Below are 23,859 nucleotides of genomic sequence, written 5' to 3'. Positions count from 1 at the left end.
ACAATTTTTATTGTGCATATTTGATCCAATTTGAATCCAGCACTGGATTAAAATGAAATCTATTTCAGATGAAGGTTGCAATATTCCATATCGGAATCGGTTGCTGGGTATCTGATTCATTAAAATTACAAAGGAGTAATTATACTCAAGCCTGGGGAGATCGGGTTTTAAATCCCTAAAATACATAACATGAGAGTCTTTGAAGAGAGTTTTCCTCTCCTGACTTCATCAGATAATCAAAGCAGATTTTCACAGTTTGGCTCATTTATTTAAAATTTCTTTAAAGATTTGCTTGTATATATTAATGTTTTTAAATGTAAGCATGCTAAAAAGACATGAGTGTTTCGGAAAGTGGAGACTCCATGTAATAAAATTATTACTTATATAGTGAGGTTAATCTTCCCATTTATTCTTGATGACAAAGGTTTAGGGTATGAGATTATCCAAATAAACAACAATAAATATTTACTATCTCTCATTTGGGTTTCACCAAAAAAAACACAACCTCACTAATACGGGTCATTTTCTTATTTCTATGCTCTAATCTGACTAAATTTTGTTTTCTGTTGTAAACATTACTTTTAAATGACTCATACAGGTGTTGTGAGCAGAAATGCTTGATGTAGACATAGTTATCCCCACAATTTTTTCCTGTTTTTTTTTTCCAAAGATGGACCCAAAATAATTACTTTTGTCTTTATGTGAAAATAGACTCACACATGCCAAAAATGACCCATTATTCATCCTCCACTCACTTCACTGTAATGAGTTATTGCATTGAAGCTGCCCTTTATAAATTACTGTCACTCAACCCTCATGTGCAACAGTGTGGTATGTAAGAAAGAAGACAGACAGAAGCTGTAGCTCTAAGAGTAAATGGAGAAAGTTAGACGAGCAGCCAGAGAGACAGACAGGTTGAAGGCAGCTGGGAGGCTAGGTGGGACCGCTGTGTTCTTCCGGAATGCTCTGCTTTTTCCAGATCACTTCTCTTTTGACCTAAACTAAGCGCTGTGCTTTGATGAACAGCTGCCTGCAGGCTTTCCTGCCTTCTTCCGTGTGTGCCTGCAGTCCCTTGGGCCACCTCATAGTTTTGCAATATTGGTTTAGAGAAAGTAAAGCTTAGAGTTAATTCAATAAATTGCTGCTAAGCACCCTTGCTCTGTGTGTCAGACTGCACAGCATGTTCCTGTTTCCATTGTATCCGTACCACTAAAGAGAAATGATAAGCCCCAGATGGGAGCAGGATGTGTATGCTGAGTGCATGGTGGCGGTAGTGCTATCATGGTGAGCGTCTGTTTTGTAGCCAGAAACCGGAGATCCTTCCTGCATGCAGCTTATCAACTACAATGACATCTGAAATAAAACCCTGACTTATTACAAAATGTAATTTTCCCTTAGCATCAATAAAGTACTTTTTGCCATGAAAGGAATTCAACTTCTAGAGAATTTATCTATAACTTATTAATTCGTACAAAAACAAAACAAAACACTGTTGGTGTGTTTCTGTAAACGACAGTTGGTACAGAACTGAAGACCCACGTGTGTTTGCATACTGGGCCGTGTCACTGAGGGCATCAACTGCGTGACAAGGGTACTGATGAGAGAGCTGTTAAAGCTGCTCCTCTATGTCTCAATGAACTGTCAACAGCATTTAGTTACAGGAGATGTTGACTTGCTCTTCGTCAAACAGTGTGAACAAAAGCAGTTGTTCCATTATTCTTTGGACTGCGCACCGCCTGCTCTGATCATTCGTTCCTAAAAGGCATCAAGATGTGTCTAGTTTTGTTTTCAAACACTTTATAAGATGCAAGACACTTTACACTTTAACTTGAAGAATACTGAGAAAGAGCTTTTTGCTTGTGGAAAGAGAAAACATGAAAAAACAACTAATATTTTACTTCCCTTGGTTCTTTATTTCTTATTTAATCATGCTCAAATCAGCCCGCTTGGCCCAGCTAGGAGGAAAGAAAGGAAAGCCATGCAATTTATTTCTCAACAATTCTTCTGGAGGTTATGATGGTGCTTCATGTCCCCCACTGTGGCTTCTTCTGTAGAAACTGGCTCCTGTGTTGCTCTGTAGTTGGCCTCTGTTGTGGGGAGTGTTAATTAATCCAGTTGGAAAGGAAAGACTGTTGTTCTAAACCAAGTGCATGCCCACTGGCATTTTATCAGCTTGTCATGCTAATGAAATATGGTGCCTAGTAGGATTGCTCAATTTCCATTTCAACTTTTCAACTCGTCTGACTCCTGGAGCTGATGTAAGAGTTAAATCAAGCATTAAAGTCACACAGAGGCCACAACAATATCCTTTTACACAATCCATTAAAGTTTTCTCATATATGCACACTCCAAAAACAACTTTTCTAACAAGGTAATAATAATCTCTGCATTAGTTTTCTAAGACTTTGTTACTTTTTTAGTTTTTAGACAACTTTATTGGTGTTGGTGCGCGTCCCAGAGGGTCCCAGACGCTGTAGTCCCAGAGGACGGAGAACAAGTAGGAGACCAGATTCAAGTAGACAAAGGAAGGCAGGACAATCCCAATGGCAAAGCTGGAGAAAGGCTCAGGATTCAGAACTAGGAGATCAGAGGTCTAAAGAGGTTGTGAAGGGAAATCCAGGTCGGTGACAGGAAACAGCTCCAAGTTCAGCAAGCAGACAGAATCCAGCAGGAGTCCAAAGACAGATCAGGCAAACAGATGAGAACAGGGAGGCTCAGTGGTTGAGAGGCAGAACAGAAAATCAGAAACACTAAGGTAAAGCTGGAACACTCTCACCAATGGCTCGAGAATAATCTGGCCTGATGACCAGTTAGAGGACTGGTTAAATAGAAGCTGGAGTAGGTGGATCAGATGAACGGCAATGAGAAACTGGACGCAGCTTGGCTGGTAAATGGAATGAACAATCAAGCCAGTCATCATCGGCAAGATCACTTATATGTCTCCATTATATTTTATTTACAATACACCAATATTACAACATAAAAACTGAGTTTATTTGTCTTGTAAACATTTCTCGACACCCCTATACATATGTAAAAGGTTTCGGACCGACTGCTCTACTACAGATAAAGTGGGCATGTTTGTGGTTAATATAAATTGAAGAATATAATCATCAGATTCAAGATGACCAGACATGGTGACTGTTGGCGAAATAAATTGAACTTCTGGTTCGATGAATAAACTGAAAAAAAAAATCCTTACTATATTTAAGGCCACTTACTATTTTATAACAGCCGACTTTTTTTTTTTTCATCGTCATTGGATTACTGACAGTCTTTGCTGTCTCGCCTGCAGCTAGTGTAAAACTACTCATCTTTTAATTGGAACTCCAAAATATGATTATATCACTTCTATCCTGGCCTCATTCCACTATCTTCATGTGCATTTTAGAGCTGATTTTAAAATTCTTATCTTTGTTATTAAATGCTTAAATCACCCCAGGTTGTCCCCCCCTTCTTTCTTTCTTGGTCCCCCATGTCAGAGGAACAGCAGCTGCTGCAGGTACTGAGGTTTAAGAGGAAGCTCAGATGGGCCAGAGTCTTCTATTGCTGCTCCTCTTTTAAAGAAATAGCCTCTCCCTGCACATTATGGAGGCAGCTTCACTGCCATATTTTAAAACACAGCTCAAAACGTACTTTTATTGGTTGGCATACCGGTAGGACTTTGTTTAGTTACCTTGTTTATTTAGCTTAAACAAATTCTTGCCTTTATTTTCACCAATTAGCCATTTTAAAATGTTCTACAAATAAAATAGATAATGATGATGATACCTTTATTGCTTGTTTTATAGTGTAAATTAAAAATAAAAAAACGATTAAGCGATATCACTCAAACAGAAAAAAATACAACCATTAACAACATGTATGAAAACCACTGACATGAAAACCAAGTCATAGACTTTTAAAAGAATTAGAAGGATTCTTTCCATTCATATCAATGTTGGATCTAGACATGTAGAGTATTTACAGTTTTTAAAAACAGTTTTAAAGATCTGAGATCTGGAACTGAATCTGCTTACCCTAAAGAAACTAGGACAAGGCTCTTCCATTTTTTCCAGAGGTCGATTTTGTTATTTACTAATGTATTTTTTTTTAAACTAAACATTTTTCCTTCCTGAAAAGAAGACAGCTGATATTCACATTTCATGCTTCATTGGCGAGCTGCTTTACTTGCCAGATTTTTGTCAGTCACAACCGGCACCAAAAGTGCTGTTGCTGCTCCCATGATGCCTTTGGCTGTTCCTTGGCTCTCTTTAACAGCTGAGAGTCAATAGCAGGGTGAGGGCATGGAAGCAGACAATAGGCCTCTGACAGGCTTCTTTTCTGATGGACTTATGTGCCTTGTTGGTTGTCATAGGTTTCTCAAAAAAAGAAAACAAAAGAAGAGAAACAGTGGTGCAGCTGAGCATGCTAATAGAGTAATTGCAACACGATTTTCAACCAGGTCCCAGATGCCAGCCAACTTGTTTTGGACTATCTTTGCCTCCCTACCCCCAACCCCAGCTCACGCCATACCTACTTCTTCACCCCTTTTTACTCCCCGACTTCACGCTCTGCCAACAGCTTTTACCCATTCATTACTGCCAAGCACATGTTGAGTTGTTTTAACCACTGGATTTCCTACCAGATCTAAAAAAGGACCGCTTCCAGTTATCATTTTATCCATAACCTCTCACCAAAATGCAGAGAGAAGAAGAAAAACAAAGTTCTTGTTTCACAAGTTTGCCTGTGCAGACAAAACATGTCTGTGAACACGGTGCAGCTTTCACACATTAAGCAATCTGTCCTCGGTCCGGGGGCATTTGATAGTTTCATTTCAGCATGGATCCCAGAGGGGCCGGCAGCAGCTGCTTCCATTCACCTCGTCTGTGTTAGAGAGAGGAAAGCAGACAGGCCAGTTATTGCAGCCTTATAAAGCATGCTGCATAAAAACAACCAGGGCTTATACTGTATGACTTATGTCTGGAGAGTATATCTATTGACCTTCATATTTCACTAGAAACTGCTATCAACACACAGTTCACAAACCTTACAGTTGATTTACTGAATTTATCCTGTTTGGGTTGGCATTTGCATGATATGCATGGTCTGTTCCATCATGTCACAAAGCCTAGAAGATTTAAGGGTTAACATAGCAACCAGGTGCCACTAATAATAGTCTATTGACCAACCGATCATCAGCAAGGAAAAAACTATGTATCATGGAGATGTTTGTTAACCTTATGCCCCTGGGTGTCATGATAGGTTTCAGATATTTTACCCACATGCAGATACAACTCAGAGGCGGATGAAAAGTTTAACAGTTTATTGAATTGTGACACTCGGAGAGACAAAAACCAAAGATTTTTAGCTTGGGGAATATCCAGCGGTCAGGTGAACCGGAACCGGAAACACTAAAGGGGGATTAGAGTGATGAGTTCTAGGTCCATGGGAATTTTTAGGCCAATACTAAAATAAAGCCAGGGAAGGACTCACTGTAGATGACTTGTGGTTGCTCCTTGGTTCCTGTTTGTGGGGACTGTACAGATAAGGAGATACTTGGCTGGAGGGCAGACAGAGTGGACAGAGCTCCTCTGTAGTGGTCCAGAGGAGCACCAGAGCAGACTGTCAACGAGCTTTCCTGAATCGGACTGCAAACTGAAGCGGTCAATGATTTCCTTATTCTCAGAGAGACAAATAATTCCTTCGAAGGCTTGAAGGACCAGGCTTATCCAGTAGATCAGGAAATAATTCTACCAGAGACCACAAAGGAGAACAAAGGGTTAGAACCTTGGACTCAGAGAGACAAAAACTCAAAAGGCTAGACTCAGCTAATCTCAGAGAGGCTAGAGTACCCAATAATGGCAAACACTCTGGCGTTGAGGTGGTGACAGTCTGCTGCTCATATACTCCTCAGGTAATGACCAAACGAGCCGCAGGTGTGAGCAATAAACCAGAAGAGGCCCTCCAGGCCAAGAGGGGAAAAGGGCACCATCTAGTGGATGGGTGGAGACAGTAAAAGAAAAACACAAAAACATCTCCCACAAACAGAAACCCTACCACTGGGAAAGACATCAACAATCAATTTTATAAGAGACTCTTGCTACTTGTTAACTTTGGAAAGGTAATAATGCTTATTCCAAGTAAGACATGATATTACTCAACAATAAAAATATCAACCAAGTTACAAATATTATTTGCTAGCAATTAGTGTGAAGAGATTGTCTCTGATTTGCTCTTATTTTAGTCTGTTGTGGGATCATATGCGAGAACACTTTCATCCAAAAGAAGAAAAGGTTAGACCGTATTACAAATGCAATTCAGTTTACTCATATCGCTCCAATTCACAACACATGTCATCTCAAGGCACTTTAAGCCATGTATGCACTGTGCGATATTTTTAATCATTGCACGGCGCAACAGCTCAAACTGTATGATGAAACCACTGGGTTTAAAAGCTCATAGCTCACGATGCATGTTCTCACACTGTGTGCCCCACTGCTCTGATGCGACCTTATGACAGCTGAATGAATTTCAAGCATGTTTGATTTTCTCCCGACCTTATGATTCCTGATCAGGAGGTGGTCGTGACAGACTGATCGCCCCTCGTTGCCCCCTGTATACTACACGACGCAGGAAGCACGATCAGGCTGAAACTCGGCCAGATCGAGAAATTCTTGCATGACTGGAAAATCGGCCTGAAAAGGGCAAAAAATCATGCAGTGTATGCCTGGCGTCAGAGGCATTTTAACCAGATCATACAGTCAGATTGGTTGAAAGGTTTCTATCCAAGCAAAACCAGCTGGTTCTATCGACTCAATAACTAAAAGATAATGAGTTGATGCACCAAACATGCTTGTAGCGACAGTGGAGAGGAAAAACTCCCTTATTAAAAAGAAATAATAAGTTACATCAAAATATACTAAAAGAGCAAACTCTTCCAAATCTCCTAGAGCTGAGAAATAAACATAGTGATGACATGTAATTTTCAGCTTCATTTTACAAGGGCAAGACATGAGATCAAGCTTGCTTAGGCACAGAATGAGGCCAGAAACTTACATACATCACATTCCTTTCAGCGGAAACATGCAGTCCCTTCTACCAGCTCTGGAAGAAAGAAGAACTGAAGTCACATCAAGTCCTCTCAGACATTTAATATCAATTTATATTAAATATTAATCATAGATATCCTCATAAGCATCCAATACTGCAGTGTAATTCTTGTTTTCACAAGTGAAATGTAAGTATTCATGATTTGCAGTTTAAATCCTTAATCAAAGCATGCATAATATTAAATGTTTTCTCAGTATCTCATTGTTGTCCTAGGTGATCAACAGATTGTGGTTCCACAGATTAACACATGAATTTAACAATTTGAGAGGAATTCACCTTGATTACAGTAAACATTTTTATTAACACTGTGACACCTGTGCGTAATAGTGCATTATAAATACTGCAGTACAAGAGGATATTGAAAATGGGAGAATTAGGAAGAACATGTTTTCATGATAATTACTGATTTATCAGGTGATCAGACTTCCTAGAGCATTGCTCTTGGATCCATGCGCTGAACGGGGTTCAACATATAACAGGCTGACAGGTTGGCCAACCCTCCTTATATGGGTTTAGGGTTCTTTTGCTCTCTTTGCTGCCATTGCCATCCATCAACTGGCTCATTTAAATACTTAAATATATAAATTTTGTGCTTTGCATGGACAATTCATGGTTGAACGTGGTTCTGAAGAGGCTCAAACATGAGGTGGAAACTTGTGCACACAAATTTGATTTATCAAGGGCATTTGCTTGTTTTTGTACACATGCATGGTTTGATAAATCTAAAAGATTGTTTGCATACACCATTTTCAGCCTCTGGATGATCGAATTCAATCAGAAAACTCCTTAGATCTCAACCCCAATGAGAAGCTGTGATCAGTACTGATTAGAGGAAAAGAAGCATCTTTTGCACACTGCATGAATAATAATACAGGGAGAATGTTTATGTATTATTTAAGAGTCTAGTATAGACTATATATATTATGAAGTCAATATAACCCCCCAATGATGTCACATCACTCAGTTTTGTAAAGATATTTTGCATAAATAAAATGCTTATTTTTATTTTCCAGAAAACACTGTAATGTTTAATTTTCACAGCACAAGAAAGTTGGTATTCCTCCCCTAGACAGTCCTCTCTATGGAGCCATCATCCTTTACTGTAGTGCTGACGCAGTGCATGAGTGATTGTACTTTAAAAACATGACAATGGAGCCAAAAAGCAGACAGACATTTGTTTTACTATTGCTGGACACTGAACCGTTGTAAAAACGGGAAAAGATTGTTCTTTAAAAACATGACAACGGAGCTAAAAGCAGACAGACATTTGTTTAACCGTTGCTCGACACCAATCCCTTGTAAGTTAGGAGCTGAATTTTAACTCTACGCCACTCATACAGGCCTGTACATGCAGGCACACTGTGAATGTCGGTGCAGGTGTTTAGGCTAGCTCTAGATACTGCGGTAGTTGGTAGAATCTATCCCCTGGGTCACTAGGACTCCAGCCCATCATTTCTGAAACAGAATTTCAGAAGTACAATATGTTAAGAATATGTATTAAGCCCCAGAATTATATTAGATTACACAATCTTATCTAAACACAATTAGATTTTTTTTGCAACTGAATTCCTTAAAGCATTGCCTGTTCCACCCAACCTGATAATGAGAAACAAGAAGAAGCAATGGTTATTTCCACAATGACAGCTAGCAACTCATAGCTATGCTTACAGGCATAGGATGACTGCATGTTGCACATTAGGGGAATTAAAAGACTGTTATGTTTAAGGCTGGAGATGAGTCTTGTTTACTACCTGGGAGGTCACTCTGAGCATGGCTCAAACAAGGCTTCAATAGGAAAGACAGCTCAATTTAGAGCATTTAAGGAGGTTAATTGACAATAGGGGCCTGGTGTGTGTGTTTGCACAGGAACAGGTGGAAGAAGACCTGCTGAGGTTAACAGTAAAATCTGAAAGATGACTCAGAATGTGCTAATTCTAAGCTGCTCACTAATCTGCTGCTGAGCTAATCACCTATATTCATCCAGCAATACATGATGTGGAGAGTTATGCTGCTAAGCATCAACAGGCTCATAATGAGGCACAGACCTTTAGCTGATCTGCTGTTAAAGTTAAATAGCCTGGATGAAATGGAAAAAAGCTAGAATCCTTTATGTAAAATTCTACCTGGATTTGCAACTTCATGTGACAATATCAAGTCCTTTACATCTGTCAAATCAAAGCAATTCATTCATACATATAACATATATAAAAATACATTAAAAAGTCTTTCAGATTACCAAATTATACCTAATTGCTACAGTCAGTCTATTCGACATATACACAGCGGAAAGTCTTGCCCACCAACCTTGAAAATAACTACTGGAACCACTAATGTTATGCAAAGCTCTGTGTTTACACTTTCTCTCTCCGGTTCTTTTGCTGCAAAGAGATCACTCCAGAGAAACTCTTTAAATAACACTTTATAATGTATATGTTAATTACTACCGGACCTCACATCTCATGAAGTGGCCTCGAATCACAGTTAAAGAAGCCTTTTATTCATCTCCAGTCTCCCACATCATCACATCATGACATCATACATGTTTGCAGATGAGGAGACATTCATGACTCCAGGCTTATCAAAATATTGCACTTTGTTGTTAGATCAAGGACATCGCTCTCATTCCATTCCTGAATCTTTGCCACTTAGGGAAGATGATAACGGTATAGCCAGACAGAACTGTCCTAATTAGATAAACTACTCGGGAAAACATTAATTCTGACACACAACAGGCAGGTAATATTAGGCTATAACAGAGTCACGCATCATCAATAATAATTATCCTAACAATTCCTCCTGAAAAGGCGACGTGTTTACAGTCACCTTGAAACAAACACTTGTATGTCTGAAAACCTGTCAATGTCTGGTCAGAACAAGGATATTAAAATAGAAGAAAAACCTTAAGGACTGTTTCTCTCAACATCAAAGAATCATGGAATTAACAATCAACAGTTCCCCTGATGATGTAGCATAAAGCAATCACAACTAAAGCTTCCCAGATAAAGTACTGTCACTCAAGGCCACAGCTTCAGCATTTAACTACAATTTGGGTTTTATCTAACTAAATTAAAGCTGTTTTAGTTTCTGAGCACATATTATTTTAATTTACATTAGACTAGGCAAGCCTAAGCCTATAATTGTAATAAGGTCAAATTCATCTATTCTCACTACCACTTGGAGGCCTCATAAGTGTGACTGCTCATCATGGATAAACCATCCAAATGCACAAAAGTAAGTCTCCTCCTTCTCTTTCATATTTTCTCTGCTGATCTGAAACATAAAGCTCTGTGTCATTCAAAGGTGTAGTATTAATTGACAGTAATTTGACTTTTACTGTCAATAAGTCTACTTGGAAGAATCACAACTTGTTGATGACCAAACTGAATGCAAGTTTCTCTGTTAGAAGACTTTCAAGAGGCTGAACCTTCTTTCTGAACTTTCTATCCATTTCCCGTTCCACATGTCATTTCAATATTAGTTTGATCCCCAAAAGAGCTCACTGACCAAACTTTATGTCCTGTACACACTGAACAGCGTGAGGCAGACAGATTTTGCTTATTTGTCTCACAGTTATACAATTTTTGCAGAGTTTGGTCAATTACTAAAAACTTGATTAATTCACTTAAACGTATTGAGGAGGATTTTTTAAAAGACCCGCCCTCTCAATTTAAAAAAAAAAAATGCTCGTGAAAGAACATGCATGAGCCTATTTCTCCTCGTGCACACCCTGTTTAAATTGTGCTGTTCTCATAGCTCATGCAAGCTCAGCAAGTCCCATAATTCTTGGATAAATCAGCCTCTGTGGCCTTTCTTTTCTCCTCATGCACTTCGAGGACACTTTTTCTCTTAAGAACCTAGTGAGAAAGGTGAGCTTCAATGACTGTCTGAAACCGTAGCTCTCCACCCATATGAAAGAAGTGCGCATGCACAGAAAAAGATAGCTAACTGGACGAGCACGTATGTAAACATCATCAGATAGATTGACGATAAGAAGGACCACTTATTTAGATGATCCACCAGGAAATAAAAGATCATCCTCTATACCTTTAAAGTAAAAGGTATGGACAAACTCTTAAGCCACCAAGGTTTAAACATTTGCATTAGATAATAACAGCATGTAGTCAAACAAAGGATGATCCCCTATTTGATAGACAACTAATAGGCCATCTGTCCACCGCTGCCTTCACAACCAATCTTAACTTTAGAGCTTTTGCCTGAACAAACACATCACACAGTTTCAGGAAATTCTGGCTTTTCAGCTTGGTTTGAGGTTTAGGACACCTGCCAGTGTTGGTTGTAAGGGTGGATTACCAAGGAAGGATAAAAGCCCGAGGGCCTCACTCAGACATGTTGACATCCTTTTACATTTAAATGGAAAGTCTGGCATGTCTGTATCTATGCGAACAACTTTCCTGTGCTGATGACTGAAGTTCAGGGAAGCCACTTTTGCAACTGGGATCCCAAACTGCTGACACAGTCTACACTCTGAGCCACCTAATTCCCGGATACCGGATCATCCTGTTCCCTAAATCTCCCCAAATCCCATGAACAGTGGTCCATGAGAGGCTCTGTTTACCCTGGTCCCACCAGCAACGGGGTCCTCTGGCCCTCTCCCTCTCTGCGTTTTCTTCCACACAGAACAGTCACGCACTCATCAGTTAATGCTGAACATCTGGAGGGATTAGCAGTGTCAGGCCAATCAGAGTCGAGCTGACAGATCCCAATGAAATACCATTCTGCAGCTGCGCTCGGCATTCAAGTGGGTTCCCATATCTTGTCCGCTCTTTCCTCCCCTGTCCTCTTGACTTTTTTTACCCTTCTTTTCTTGTTGCCGTTAAATTTTCAGAAAAAAAGCGGGGAAAAAACATAAAGAAAAAAGATATGATTTGGCTATTGTTTTTATAAGTTCTTTTGTTTTTAATGTCACATTTTCTTCCAATTATTTATACCGATTCAAGATGGAATAAGTTCAAATATACCCAATCTGTTAGAAAGAAAGCACAAGCACACACTTAGAAGAGAGCAAGGTTGAGGGAAGGGGTCTGGAGACACCACCTGCTCAAAATGTTTTCAGCTATAAATTATCTCTAGTGGTTGCACCACGCGAGCTGAAAAGAAGAAAGATAAACATGGTGTCAAAAGTGCAAGAAGCTTTCTGCTCACATGCTGATGCAAGTCATTTTTCATAAGAGCTGCTGATATGGTGTTATTGTGTGTTTTTTTACGTTTGTCAAATTCGCAGCTGCTTCAAATCTACAATCTATAATGAAAATCTAAATGTTCATCAAAATTCAAGGGTAATTTTTAGGAGGATTTTATTTTGGTTTTTGCCAATAAAAAGATAAATTCAAAAGTTTAAAACTTCCTTATTGTAGAATTAAATAAAAAGAAAAAAAAACATGCAATCTGTTTTCTCTTTCCCTGTGTTTATTCCATGACAGGGATTAAATGCATATGAGCAGACATTTCTATTATGTCTCCCTTTTAAGGTTGACTGTTTAATATTATATAACCCTTAATTCAAGCTACCATTTCAAGTTGTTCATATCATTTTTTTGTTTGGAATCATATGTGAAAGAAAATCAATTACATCAATTATTCACAAGTCAGTCATGGCTTTATTGTCAGGGAATATGTTTGTAATAATTATATTTCTTCCCAGAAGTATGTATTTGTGAATTTAACATTAAACAGTGGGACTGAAAATAAAGACTGAAAATAAATATTTTTCTACACTGATACAGACGTATGGATAGATGGATAAAGATATAGACATGTGTAATGACAAATTGACATAATATTGATGCAACAGTAAGAAAATAACACAAGACATTAACTGTAGATAAAAAAATAACCCTGCAAAAACAATCATGTTTCAAAATTTGACACTTCTTTGGAACACTGTAAAGCCAATAAAAACATCCTGCAAAACAAGACTCTATATCGCCCTCCACTGGTGGTGAAATACAGCAATGGTCTTGGCTCTTTTAGGGGCATTCAAGAAGGGTTTGCTGAGCCTCAAGTAGACACGCAGGACTCTATCTGATCTCAAACAGCTGCTCTCCAGAAAGACCCCACAGCTGTGACTGACCAATTTAAACCTCAGCTAGAGCTCAGGCAGGCACATTTGAAAAACATTGCTCTGACCCTCAGAGGGTCCTGACCCTGCAGTGCAGGCATTTTGCCCTATTTTGTTGGGGGGAAACACCTGTCCTCTCATGGGGTGTTTTTGGAATGCATAATTTTTAGCCAATAGGCAGGCTCCTGTGATTCTTAATAGACTACGACTGGCTACTGGTAATAAGTGAAGAATGAAGCTGTGAAGTGTTGCATGTAGATGATTTTATAAAGAAGTGGCTCCCAGCTTTTTTTTCTGTTCTCTCTTGCTACTTATAATTGTCCAATTGAAACTGATCTACCAACCAATTTCGGTGGTAAGTCTTCCCCCCATGTTGGAGGTAATGTTCATATCTCCCCTTAATATGCAAACTATCAGAGTGACCCTGATCCACGTGCAGCCGCAGTAAGATGGCTAAACACCGGCACAGTAAAGCTGCATCTTATTGGATAGAAAAAAAACCAAAAAACACTCAGACCATCTGCAGCTTTGAATTGATAGAATAACTGTTTAGGGCCCTGTCACACCTTGCCGATTTAGCCAGCATATGCCCAACGTCCCAGGATCTCCTAAAACGCTGGCCAACGCTTAACTTTCTATGTATTTTTTTTTATTTTGGTCGTAAACATAGCATATTCATAAGGAGTCCAGAAATTATGTCGAAAGACAACCCCAACCTTTATGATGCACAGCAGCGTAATGCCCGTGAAATGATGCACAAGCATTTGTCCTCTTTGGATTGCGAATTCCATGGTGCTTCGGCGACAGTGTGGTTTGGTACAGGAGTTTGCCCTGTTTGGTTGTTGTTGCTCCAGGTTTCAGTGTTGTCGTGTCTCTTGGGCAAGACACTTCACCTGCAGGGAAGTCAGAGGGCCTGATGGTGTCAGTGTACAGCCACGCTTCGACCGGTGAGCACCTTGGCAGCTGTGGCTACAATGTAGTATGCCAACAGTGTGTGCATGTGCTCGTGAATGGGTGAATGACTGAATGTACTGTAAAGGGCTTTGATCAAGTCTCCTGACTTAAAAAAGCTCTATATAAGTACTGGCCATTTACCATTAACACGGGACCGTTGCGGTGTCCAGCCAAAACATCCTCTTTGCGGAGCCATACCGTTATGTCGCAAATCCTTAATACCTTCACCGTGACTGAGTTGAATGCCCTCAAATGTGCTACCTAAGACTGTCTCCCCTAAAGACATTCATAGACTTAGACTCAACTTTATCTATTCAAGGGACGGAAATGCTGTGAAAAGTGCTGGGTGATGCCTTCTAGGGTTATCCAGTGATTGTGTTTCTAACGCATGATTTAGATCCTGGATACATGGAGCTGAAATGAGACTCTTACAGTGGATGTCTGTCTTTGCCTTAGAAATGTGTTAGGACATGTACAAAAAAGAAAACAGTAATCTGAGGATGGTTCTCTGTGTTGATCTCCCCTGGAGGAGCCCCAGAGGATGACCCTGAATGGAGTGTCTATATTTCCACTATGTCCTATGAACGCAATCGGATCATAAAGAACTAAAGAGTGTTTATTGAGGATGGGAGGCCTAGGTTTCTTTCTTTGACGTGCTGATCATCTTCCTGATCTTCAGTAGAAGACAATAGATGGAAGGATGAATGGAGAGGGATGATAGCTGCATTGCAGCTGAAAAAGCATGTGTGTAATTATCAGTTTGTGTACTAATCTTAAGGTTATTACACAAACAAAGAAAAATATTTTATGTTTATATGCTTGTCAAACGGGGATATATATATATCTTATACAAACTCGTAACACTTTTCTCACAATGATTCTAATTCTGTCTGTAGTGATATTATGAAATTGGGCCCTTAAGTAACTCAAAGTAGGTTTTATGAGTGAGGTTATATTTACAAACACAAGGAGCTTATTTTACGAAGCATTAAGCCTCCGAAATTTAAAGCAACGTCTCTTTGGCCTTAAAGACAAATTGTGATGGAAATAAATGAACCATAAAGGCTTTCAGATCTCGGTGCACATGTGGCAAAGCTTGAAATAGAATCATAAAGGGAAACTTGAAAGCAAAAATAAGAAAAAGGAATGTGTGTTTCTGTGTGTAATGTGTGTGCCATATGTGATTAGAAAGGAGGCAGACAAATGGTAAGAATAAACCGCATGGGTAGTTTTAAATTAATTACATAACCTTCTACGATTTGATGTTATTGTCTTTTTTACTGTAATTTATATTTTGTTACATATTGTAATGTTTTACAACCTGTGACTTCATAAAACTTCTCTGGAGATAATAATTAAGCTTCTACCAAGAAAATAAAAATTTCCTTCAGTAAAAAAATTTAACTTTGTGACAGGGATATGGAGCATAGCTTTTTAATAATTTTGTCTCAGCCATTAGACGGCCATGACGCTGCAGTAACAATGCAGGTGTTCTCTTTATGTAAAGCAACAGACAGCAGAGAGTGAAACCGAACCTTTGAGGTTTTGATTTTTAAATCATGCCTCACCAAGAAACAACTCATCTGCAGGTGAAATCTTAAATACTTTTCTTAATGTCTTTTTGTCTTAAGAGCTGTACTCATCGAAATGTCCGTTTGTATACACTCTGTGTGTACCACATGACAATAAGGTTTGTCTAAGTCTAAAATAAATGCTGAAAAAGTTTTCCTAAATCTACTGAAACTCAGTAAGTTCTCTTTACTCTGCTTAATAACGTCACACTGAATAACTCTCAATACATGACCTCAGTCAAGTTTACACACACATGTCAAGCGTTGTTAAAACAAATCGGTAATCAGGGCAGAATAACTCATTTCAAGTTTAACTTGTCAACATCCTGCTTATCTTTAGAATCCCATTTTAGGTGATTCATGCTCAAAATCGAACACAGATGTTCTTAAAATACGTAATAAGCATTTATGAATCACAAAGTGTGCTTTAAGGAATAATCTAAATGAGATTTGACCAATGTACAGTGCTGTGAAAAAGCTTAAGAAGTTTAGATTAAACTAATATTAACATAAGATAAAATAACTTTAATACATTCAAAGAGACATTTTATGATAACATTTATCAGGGACTAAAGCTATCCAAGCTAACTTAGGCTTGTCTACATAGTAACTTTGTTGTTAACCACATAGGTTGCCAATATTGGCAGCAACAAGAGTCAGAATAATTGAGATAACTGAAATACATATTTTTATACTTCTTTTAAAGGATTTTACTGTTTACTTTTTGTCTTTATAACCAGATTGAGCCTAAGGTTACAAACTCATGGCCAGATATTCTACTTCACTTTATTTTCAGCTAGAGAGCAATTAATTGATCTATTAGTTACAAAAGGTTGTTGAGGCACTTAATTGCCAAAAAAAACCAAAAACAGGTTGAATGTGACCTAATGTACAAATAATCTACCAAAAGCTGCTAACGTTGTGTTACTCAGACAAAGAATACAAACCAATTGTTTCTAAGTAGTTTGGGGAGCCTTTGTTTTCCTTAAAGGCACACCGGATAACTTTGGGCCCTAGAGGGCTGTGACTTGCAAATGCCTTGCACCCCTAGTGGCCACAAGGTCTGCAGAACTGTCACAAAAGTCAACAAGCTGTCAGTAGGACAGCCTAAAGAAAATTAAAAACAATCCACTGGACTCTGTTTCCAAGTTTGAAGATGTTTTGCTTCACTGGATGGGAAGTGAAATGTCTTCAAACTGCACTGTCACAAAAGTCAACAAGCAGTAAATTGACCAGCCTCTGATGTCTTTTGATTAGGGAGCGCACTCCGCATCTAGGTTGAGCTCGTTGGCTTTGAGAAATGCTGCTGCTCTCTGGAGAGCACTGCCGGGGCAGGCCGGACCATGCAGCACGGTTTACCAGTGGAGGAGCTCCAGTGAAGCCGCTGGGTTGGATGGGGCATCTCAGTTAGCATTTGTTTGTAGCCTGCAAGCTTTCTCTGCCCATATTTTGCTTTTACTGAACATCGAAAATAATAAAAAAGGTGTATGACTGTATACTAGACCCTTTCCAGTCTAATAATAAAGCAGAGAAAAAAGAATCAGGCTTCTTTAAGCCTACAACGTTTTCTCTTTTTAGCCTCCTATGAAGGTTTGAATTTTTTTACTTGCTTTTTTTTACTTGAGGATATAAGAGCCTGGGGCTGTAAAGCGATACATTCTTCCAGGTCACATGACCAGGCAAACGACTGTGCGTCATCTTCCAACTTACATAGGCGGTATTTTAAGACGGGAGCCCCACTCATAGCATTGATACTGTCAAGTGCTGTATATTGGCCTGACGAATCATTTAAAATAACTCTCTATATGTGTCAACGCTTTAGGTCACAAAGTCCACAGTCTGCCTTTAAAAGATGGTCTGCTTTATGTTTTACTAATCTGGTTTATTTGTTTAATGTAAAAAGCTGTTAGGTGATATAAAACATTTTAGTCTGAAATAAGGCAAAAAAAAACAAAACAAAACCAAAACAACAACAACAACCAATAAACACTGAAAACATATGTTAAAACCAACACTTTCTTCTTCTTTCAGCATTAGTAGAACGATCCTGGTCAGGTTTTAACAATCCAAGTGCTTAAGATTTTGAACATGAGATTATATACATACTGTCATGATTTAGCAGGTGTGCTAGCCCAAGATGCAGAACTCAACAGACACTGAGGCAGGATTAAAGTCCAATGTCTATTTGGATCAGCACAGGGTTCTGCCCTGGAAGGCAGAGAAGACAGAGCACAGGTTAAACTCAGGGACAGATAAACAAACTGAAACTCACTGGTTCGCTGGTTCAGACAGACTGGGTTTAACAGGCACAGATAAGCAGATTCAGGCAGGCATGGCAATGGCATGGAAGAGCATGGCAAGACTTGGCAAGGCAGCACATGGCAAGGCAACAATGACAATGACCATGATCCGGCTCAGAGTGAAGCTATCAAACAGTTTATATAGGGAGAGGTTAATCAGCAGAGCTGATAGGAATCAGCTGAGTGCAGAGAACCAGCTCAAGGGCGGATACCAGATGCCCAAAAACAAAAAACCAGAAAACAAAACAACCCACCTAGGGTGAGCAGAGGGGGAAACAGGCATGGAGGGCCAGACAAAGAAACAAAAACATGGTCCAGAACTCAAAACAACCCACCCAGGGTGGGCAAGGACAGGGAAAGTCTCAGGTGACCGGCCGAGGGGCCGGCAGCAGGATTGAGTCTCGGGTGGCCGGCCGTGGGGCCGGGGACAAGGCAGAGTCTCAGACAACCGGCCGTGGGGCCGGGAGCAGGGCAAAGTTTCAGGTGGCCGGCCGAGGGACCGGCAGCAGGGCAGAGTCTCAGGTGGCCGGCCGAGGGACCGGCGTCTCAGAAGCTGCAGGGGCCTTGGAGGAAGAAGCCGTCTCTGCTGCTGCAGGAAGCTCCGAGGAAGACACCGTCTCTGCTTCTGCAGGAAGCACCGAGGAAGACGCCGTCTCTGCTGCTGCAGGAAGCACAGAGGAAGACGCCGTCTCTGCTGCTGCAGGAAGCACCGAGGAAGACGCCGTCTATGCTGCTGCAGGAAGCTCCGAGGAGGACGCCGTCTCTGCTTCTGCAGCTCAGCAACAGGCACAGCAGCAACCGCCGACTGCAGCTCAGGAGGAGGCTCAGAGGAAACCACCGACTGCGGTTCAGGAGGAGGCTCAGAGGAAACCACCGACTGCGGTTAAGGAGGAGGCTCAGAGGAAACCGCCGACTGCGGCTCAGGATCAGGAACAGAAGAGGCCGCCCATTGCGGCTTCGCATCAGGAGCACCGGAAGCCGCCGATCGCGGTTCCGAATCAGGGACTGAAGAGGCCGCCCATTGCGGCTTCGCATCAGGAGGAGAGGAAACCACCGATTGTGGCTCCACAGGGACACAGGAGGCTGTCGATTGCGGCTCCGGATCTGGGGCAGAGGAGTTTACCGGCTGTGGCTCCACTGGAACACAGGAGGCCGTCCCTTGCGGTTCCACTTCAGGAACAGGGGTCCTTGGACGGCTCCAGATCTCCTGCATTCGACGATTCCACTCCTCATCTCGTCGACGCCGCTCCATCTCCCATTTACGATCCAACTCCTCATTACGTCGACGCCGCTCCATCTCCAACTCATAATCCAAAAAACGCCGGCACAACCTCTCCCTCACGACCTGCTCAGAGGTCTCTGGACGGCACGGGGCCAACTCAGGGGTCTCTGGACGGCACGGGGCTAACTCAGGGGCTAAAGCGGCCACTAACTCATCATAGTGACGGCGTAGCGCCTCCCACCCGGGAGGGAGCGGACGGCGCTGAGCGGGCCTCACCAGGTGAGCGTGGATAGAGTCTGCTTGGCTAGTCTGTTGGCCGGATCGTTCTGTCATGATTTAGCAGGTTTGCTAGCCCAAGATGCAGAACTCAACAGACACTGAGGCAGGATTAAAGTCCAATGTCTATTTGGATCAGCACAGGGTTCTGCCCTGGAAGGCAGAGAAGACAGAGCACAGGTTAAACTCAGGGACAGATAAACAAACTGAAACTCACTGGTTCGCTGGTTCAGACAGACTGGGTTTAACAGGCACAGATAAGCAGATTCAGGCAGGCATGGCAATGGCATGGAAGAGCATGGCAAGACTTGGCAAGGCAGCACATGGCAAGGCAACAATGACAATGACCACGATCCAGCTCAGAGTGAAGCTATCAAACAGTTTATATAGGGAGAGGTTAATCAGCAGAGCTGGTAGGAATCAGCTGAGTGCAGAGAACCAGCTCCCAGGAGAGGATCCATGGCGCCCTCTGGTGGGCAAACCTCTGGATCCCAACAGAAATAGAAGCCCACAGGAAGGGATCCACACAGCCCTTTGGAGGGCAAACCCTTGGATCCCAATACATACACACAGATAAAATATTTAGAACCCCCTTTAGTTTTGCCCAATTTGGCATTGTGTCCAGATATAACAGGCTTCAGGTTTGATCAATGTCAAAAAATATTTTGAACGTCAAAATTTTGTCATGATGGGTTCACTGAAGGAGACCCAGTTATGCAGAACACCACTGACGGACACAAGGATGAAAAGTTGAACAGTTTATTAAAGCACAAAACACACAGAATGTACTGATTCTGGTTCGGGCCTGGGGACTGGTTCACCGGAGTCTGCGTGAGAGACAGCACAGTTAGTGACTGCTGACAGGGTTTGATTTCCACTGGTTGACTGATTGTACCTTGAGGGTTCTTCAGGTTAACCTTGGGAGAGTCACTGTTGGTTCTGGAGAAGGGTTTGTCAGCAGAGTCCGTTTGCTGCTTCAGCGTCTCACGTCTTAGCTTGAACAGACCTTGGCTTAGATTTCCCTGCTCTAATCCTGAGCTGCTTGGGGGTTCTCTGTGAATCTTCAGGGTTTGGCTCAGAGGGTCGGCTCGGCAGGTTAGCTCTTCCAGAGATCTCACAGAGGAGGCACGGGTTTCCTGGAAAACAGAGACAGTAGTTAGAATCCAGACTGGATTCAAAGTCATGGAGATACACTGAGGATCTAGGCTTTAGCGCTGACCAACTGGAACAACAATGCGGCGTTGAGGCAAGGTCTGAAGACATCTTATATAGTGGATCCTCTGATGATCTTTGACGAGCTGCAGCTGTGCAGGAGGCTCCCTCAGAGGATCCACGGCGGACTCTGCTGGAGAAAGATGGGATTTCTCCAGCTCCCGACAGTACCCCCCCCTCAACGACCGCCCCTTGGCGGTCCGGAAGAGGTAAATGGGCAGGAACGCTCGTACTCCTCGATGAGTGCAGGATCGAGGATGTACGAGCCTGGGACCCACTGGCGATCCTCCGGTCCGTAGCCCTCCCAGTCGACGAGGTACTGCCATCCGCGACCTCGTCGACGGGAGTCCACAATGCGGCGCACTGTGAAGGCCGGATGGCCATCGACCTCCAGGGCGGGTGGTGGGGAGTCGGACGGTGGGCACAGAGGGCTCGAGGAAACAGGCTTGATCTGGGACACGTGGAAAGTGGGGTGGATCCGGAGGGACTGAGGTAACTGGAGACGGACAGCTGAGGGGTTGATAACTCGAGTGATCCGGTATGGTCCGATGAATCTCGGGGAGAGTTTTCGAGACATACCCTTGAGGGGGATGTCTCGAGTGGAGAGCCATACCTCCTGGCCCTCAGAGTACTCGGGGGCGGGACGTCTCTTGGCGTCGGCGAAACGTTTTGCAGATGCTGAAGACTGGTTGAGTGTGGCGATGGTTTCCCTCCAGATCCTCTGACAACGACGGATGTGATGATTGACGGACAGCACCGATATCTCTCTCTCATCTGCGGGGAAAAGAGGCGGTTGATACCCGAGACTGACCTGGAATGGGGATTGTCCAGTGGATGCAGAACGGAGGGAGTTGTGGGCATATTCAATCCATGGAAGAAATTGGCTCCAGTCCACGGTGTTATTTGACGTGAGGCAGCGGAGGGTGGATTCCAACTGTTGGTCATGCGTTCTGTCTGACCATTCGATTGGGGATGGTAACCTGAGGTGAGAGAGGGTTTGCAGCCGAGAGCAGAGCAAAAAGTCTTCCATACCTGGGAGATGAATTGAGGACCTCTGTCCGAGAGGATCTCTTGGGGGATGCCATGAAGCCGGAAAACATGTTTAATTAGAAGTTGAGCAGTCTGGAAGGCCGTGGGAAGCTTTCTGAGGGGAACAAGGTGGCAGGACTTCGAGAAGCGGTCAACAATGGTGAGTATAGTGGACATACCTCGGGAGACAGGGAGACCGGTGACAAAATCAATGGCGATATGGGACGATGGACGCGAGGGAACAGGAAGTGGTTGAAGCAGGCCAGAAGGAGGTTGGTGTGAGGCTTTGTTACGGGCACATGTGGGGCAAGCCAACACATATTCCTTTACGTCCCTGTGGAGAGTGGGCCACCAGAAGCGTCTGGAGATGAGAGCTATGGTTCTACTGACTCCTGGATGAGCAGAGAATTTGGCGGCATGCATCCACTGGATGAGACGGGACCTGACGGAAGATGGGACATAGGTACGATTAGAGGGACCGTTACCTGGATCGGGTTCAGTGGCCAGAGCTGAGTTGATGAGGTCAGTTATTTCCCAGTTGACCACCCCTACGGTACAGGAAGCCGGAAGAACAGGTTCAGGAGTCTCGGGATGATCGACGGAGTAGAGACGAGAGAGAGAATTGGGCTTCACGTTCTGTCTGTCTGATCCGGGTCTGTAGGAGATGATTAGGTTGAAACGAGAGAAGAAGATTGACCACCTGGATTGGCGAGGATTAGCTTGTTTTGTTGACTGGATGTAAGCCAGGTTCTTATGGTCGGTCCACACAAGAACCGGGTGCTCAGCTCCCTCCAGCCAATGCCTCCATTCTTCCAACGCCAGTTTGATAGCCAGGAGCTCTCGGTCACCCACATCATAGTTTTGTTCAGCGGAAGACAGCCTACGGGAGAAGAAAGCACAAGGGTGTATTTTCTGGTCTGAGCCGAGCCTCTGGGAAAGGACAGCTCCAACACCGGAATCTGAAGCATCCACCTCTAGGATAAACTGCTTCGCAGGATCAGGTTGAATAAGGACAGGTGCTCTGGAAAACAAGGATTTTAATTTTTCAAATGCTGCTTGAGCCTCGGGAGTCCACTGAAATGTGCGTTTAACAGAGGTCAGGGAGGTTAGAGGAAGGGCGGTCTGGCTGTAGTTTCTAATGAACCGACGATAGAAGTTTGCGAATCCTAAAAACCTCTGAAGTTGTTTTCGGTTCTCAGGAACTGGCCAGTCTAAGACTGCCTTGATCTTGTCCTCTGAAGGTTTTACCTGGCCGCCCTCTAGCACAAACCCCAAAAAGGTGACAGAAGGTTGATGAAATTCGCACTTCTCGGCTTTCACGAACAGCTTATTCTCCAGAAGTCTCTGTAAGACAAGACGGACATGTTTCTTGTGTTCATCGAGGTTCTTGGAGTAAATGAGAATGTCATCAATGTACACGAAAACAAACACGTTGAGAAAGTCTCTGAGAACATCATTTACTAGAGCCTGGAAGCAGGCTGGAGCATTAGTTAAACCAAAGGGCATCACTAGGTATTCGAATTTGCCCAAGGGTGTCTTGAAGGCAGTTTTCCATTCATCGCCCTCACGGATCCTGAGGAGATGATAAGTGTTTCGTAAATCCAGTTTGGAAAACACTGTTGCACCCTGTACTGGTTCAAAGGCAGAGGCGAGAAGAGGCAGTGGGTATTTGTTTTTGATTGTAATCTGGTTCAAACCTCGATAGTCTATACAAGGCCTCAGGGAACCATCCTTCTTCCCCACGAAGAAAAACCCGGCGCCCAATGGAGAGGATGAAGGACGAATTATTCCAGCAGCTAATGATTTGTTGATGTACTTTTCCATAGTTTCTCTTTCGGGCTTGGAAATGTTATACAATCTGCTGCTAGGAAGAGGAGCACCAGGTAAAAGTTCTATGGCACAATCGTATGGTCTGTGTGGAGGTAGGGACGTCGCACTGACCTTACTGAAGACAGGGGCTAAGTCATGGTACCCAGAGGGGACTGAAGAAAGGTCAGGAGAGTCAATCTCCCCCCACCTCTAGGGGACCCCAACACGGGGGCAGCAGAACGAAGGCATGTTTTGTGGCACGTAGTGGACCATGATTCCAGATGACGTTTAGTCCAGTTAATGTGAGGGTTATGC

The 23,859-nt window shown here is 42.5% G+C and overlaps 1 protein-coding gene across 2 annotated transcripts; it reads right to left on the bottom strand.

Annotated features, from left to right (window-relative positions):
• Positions 1-3,948: 3,948 nt before the first annotated feature.
• LOC119798948 lies at positions 3,949-12,114 on the bottom strand. Of its 2 annotated transcripts, none has more exons than XR_005282792.1 (5): positions 11,669-12,114; positions 7,043-7,086; positions 5,835-5,974; positions 5,476-5,732; positions 3,949-4,866 (listed from the first exon to the last, which is right to left on the bottom strand). XR_005282792.1 is itself a non-coding variant. In XM_038308622.1 (5 exons), the coding sequence occupies exons 1-5, from the start codon at positions 11,845-11,847 to the stop codon at positions 4,812-4,814; spliced, it is 666 nt and encodes a 221-aa protein (XP_038164550.1). In that variant the 5' UTR covers positions 11,848-12,114; the 3' UTR covers positions 3,949-4,811. The 2 variants fall into 2 exon arrangements, 1 of the variants encoding a protein (XP_038164550.1); XM_038308622.1 differs by having other exon boundaries at positions 7,052-7,086.
• Between the last annotated feature and the right edge of the window lie 11,745 nt (positions 12,115-23,859).

This window comes from Cyprinodon tularosa, unplaced genomic scaffold (genome assembly GCF_016077235.1).
Source record: "Cyprinodon tularosa strain WSP-4 unplaced genomic scaffold, ASM1607723v1 ctg117, whole genome shotgun sequence".
Classification (NCBI taxonomy): domain Eukaryota; kingdom Metazoa; phylum Chordata; class Actinopteri; order Cyprinodontiformes; family Cyprinodontidae; genus Cyprinodon; species Cyprinodon tularosa.
Note: the sequence above shows the minus strand (reverse complement) of the source record. Positions and strands in the feature narration are given on the sequence as shown.

What these genes read in the sequence shown, in the direction of transcription:
- LOC119798948 (XM_038308622.1), bottom strand. Translation starts at nt 11,847, where the DNA reads ATGCCGAGCGCAGCTGCAGAATGGTATTTCATTGGGATCTGTCAGCTC. An exon ending in CCGTTGCTGGTGGGACCAGG is followed by an intron (nt 7,087 to 11,668) that starts GTAAACAGAGCC and finishes TCTTTCTTCCAG; the next exon opens with AGCTGGTAGAAGGGACTGCA. An exon ending in GCAACCACAAGTCATCTACA is followed by an intron (nt 4,867 to 5,475) that starts GTGAGTCCTTCC and finishes TCTCTAACACAG; the next exon opens with ACGAGGTGAATGGAAGCAGC.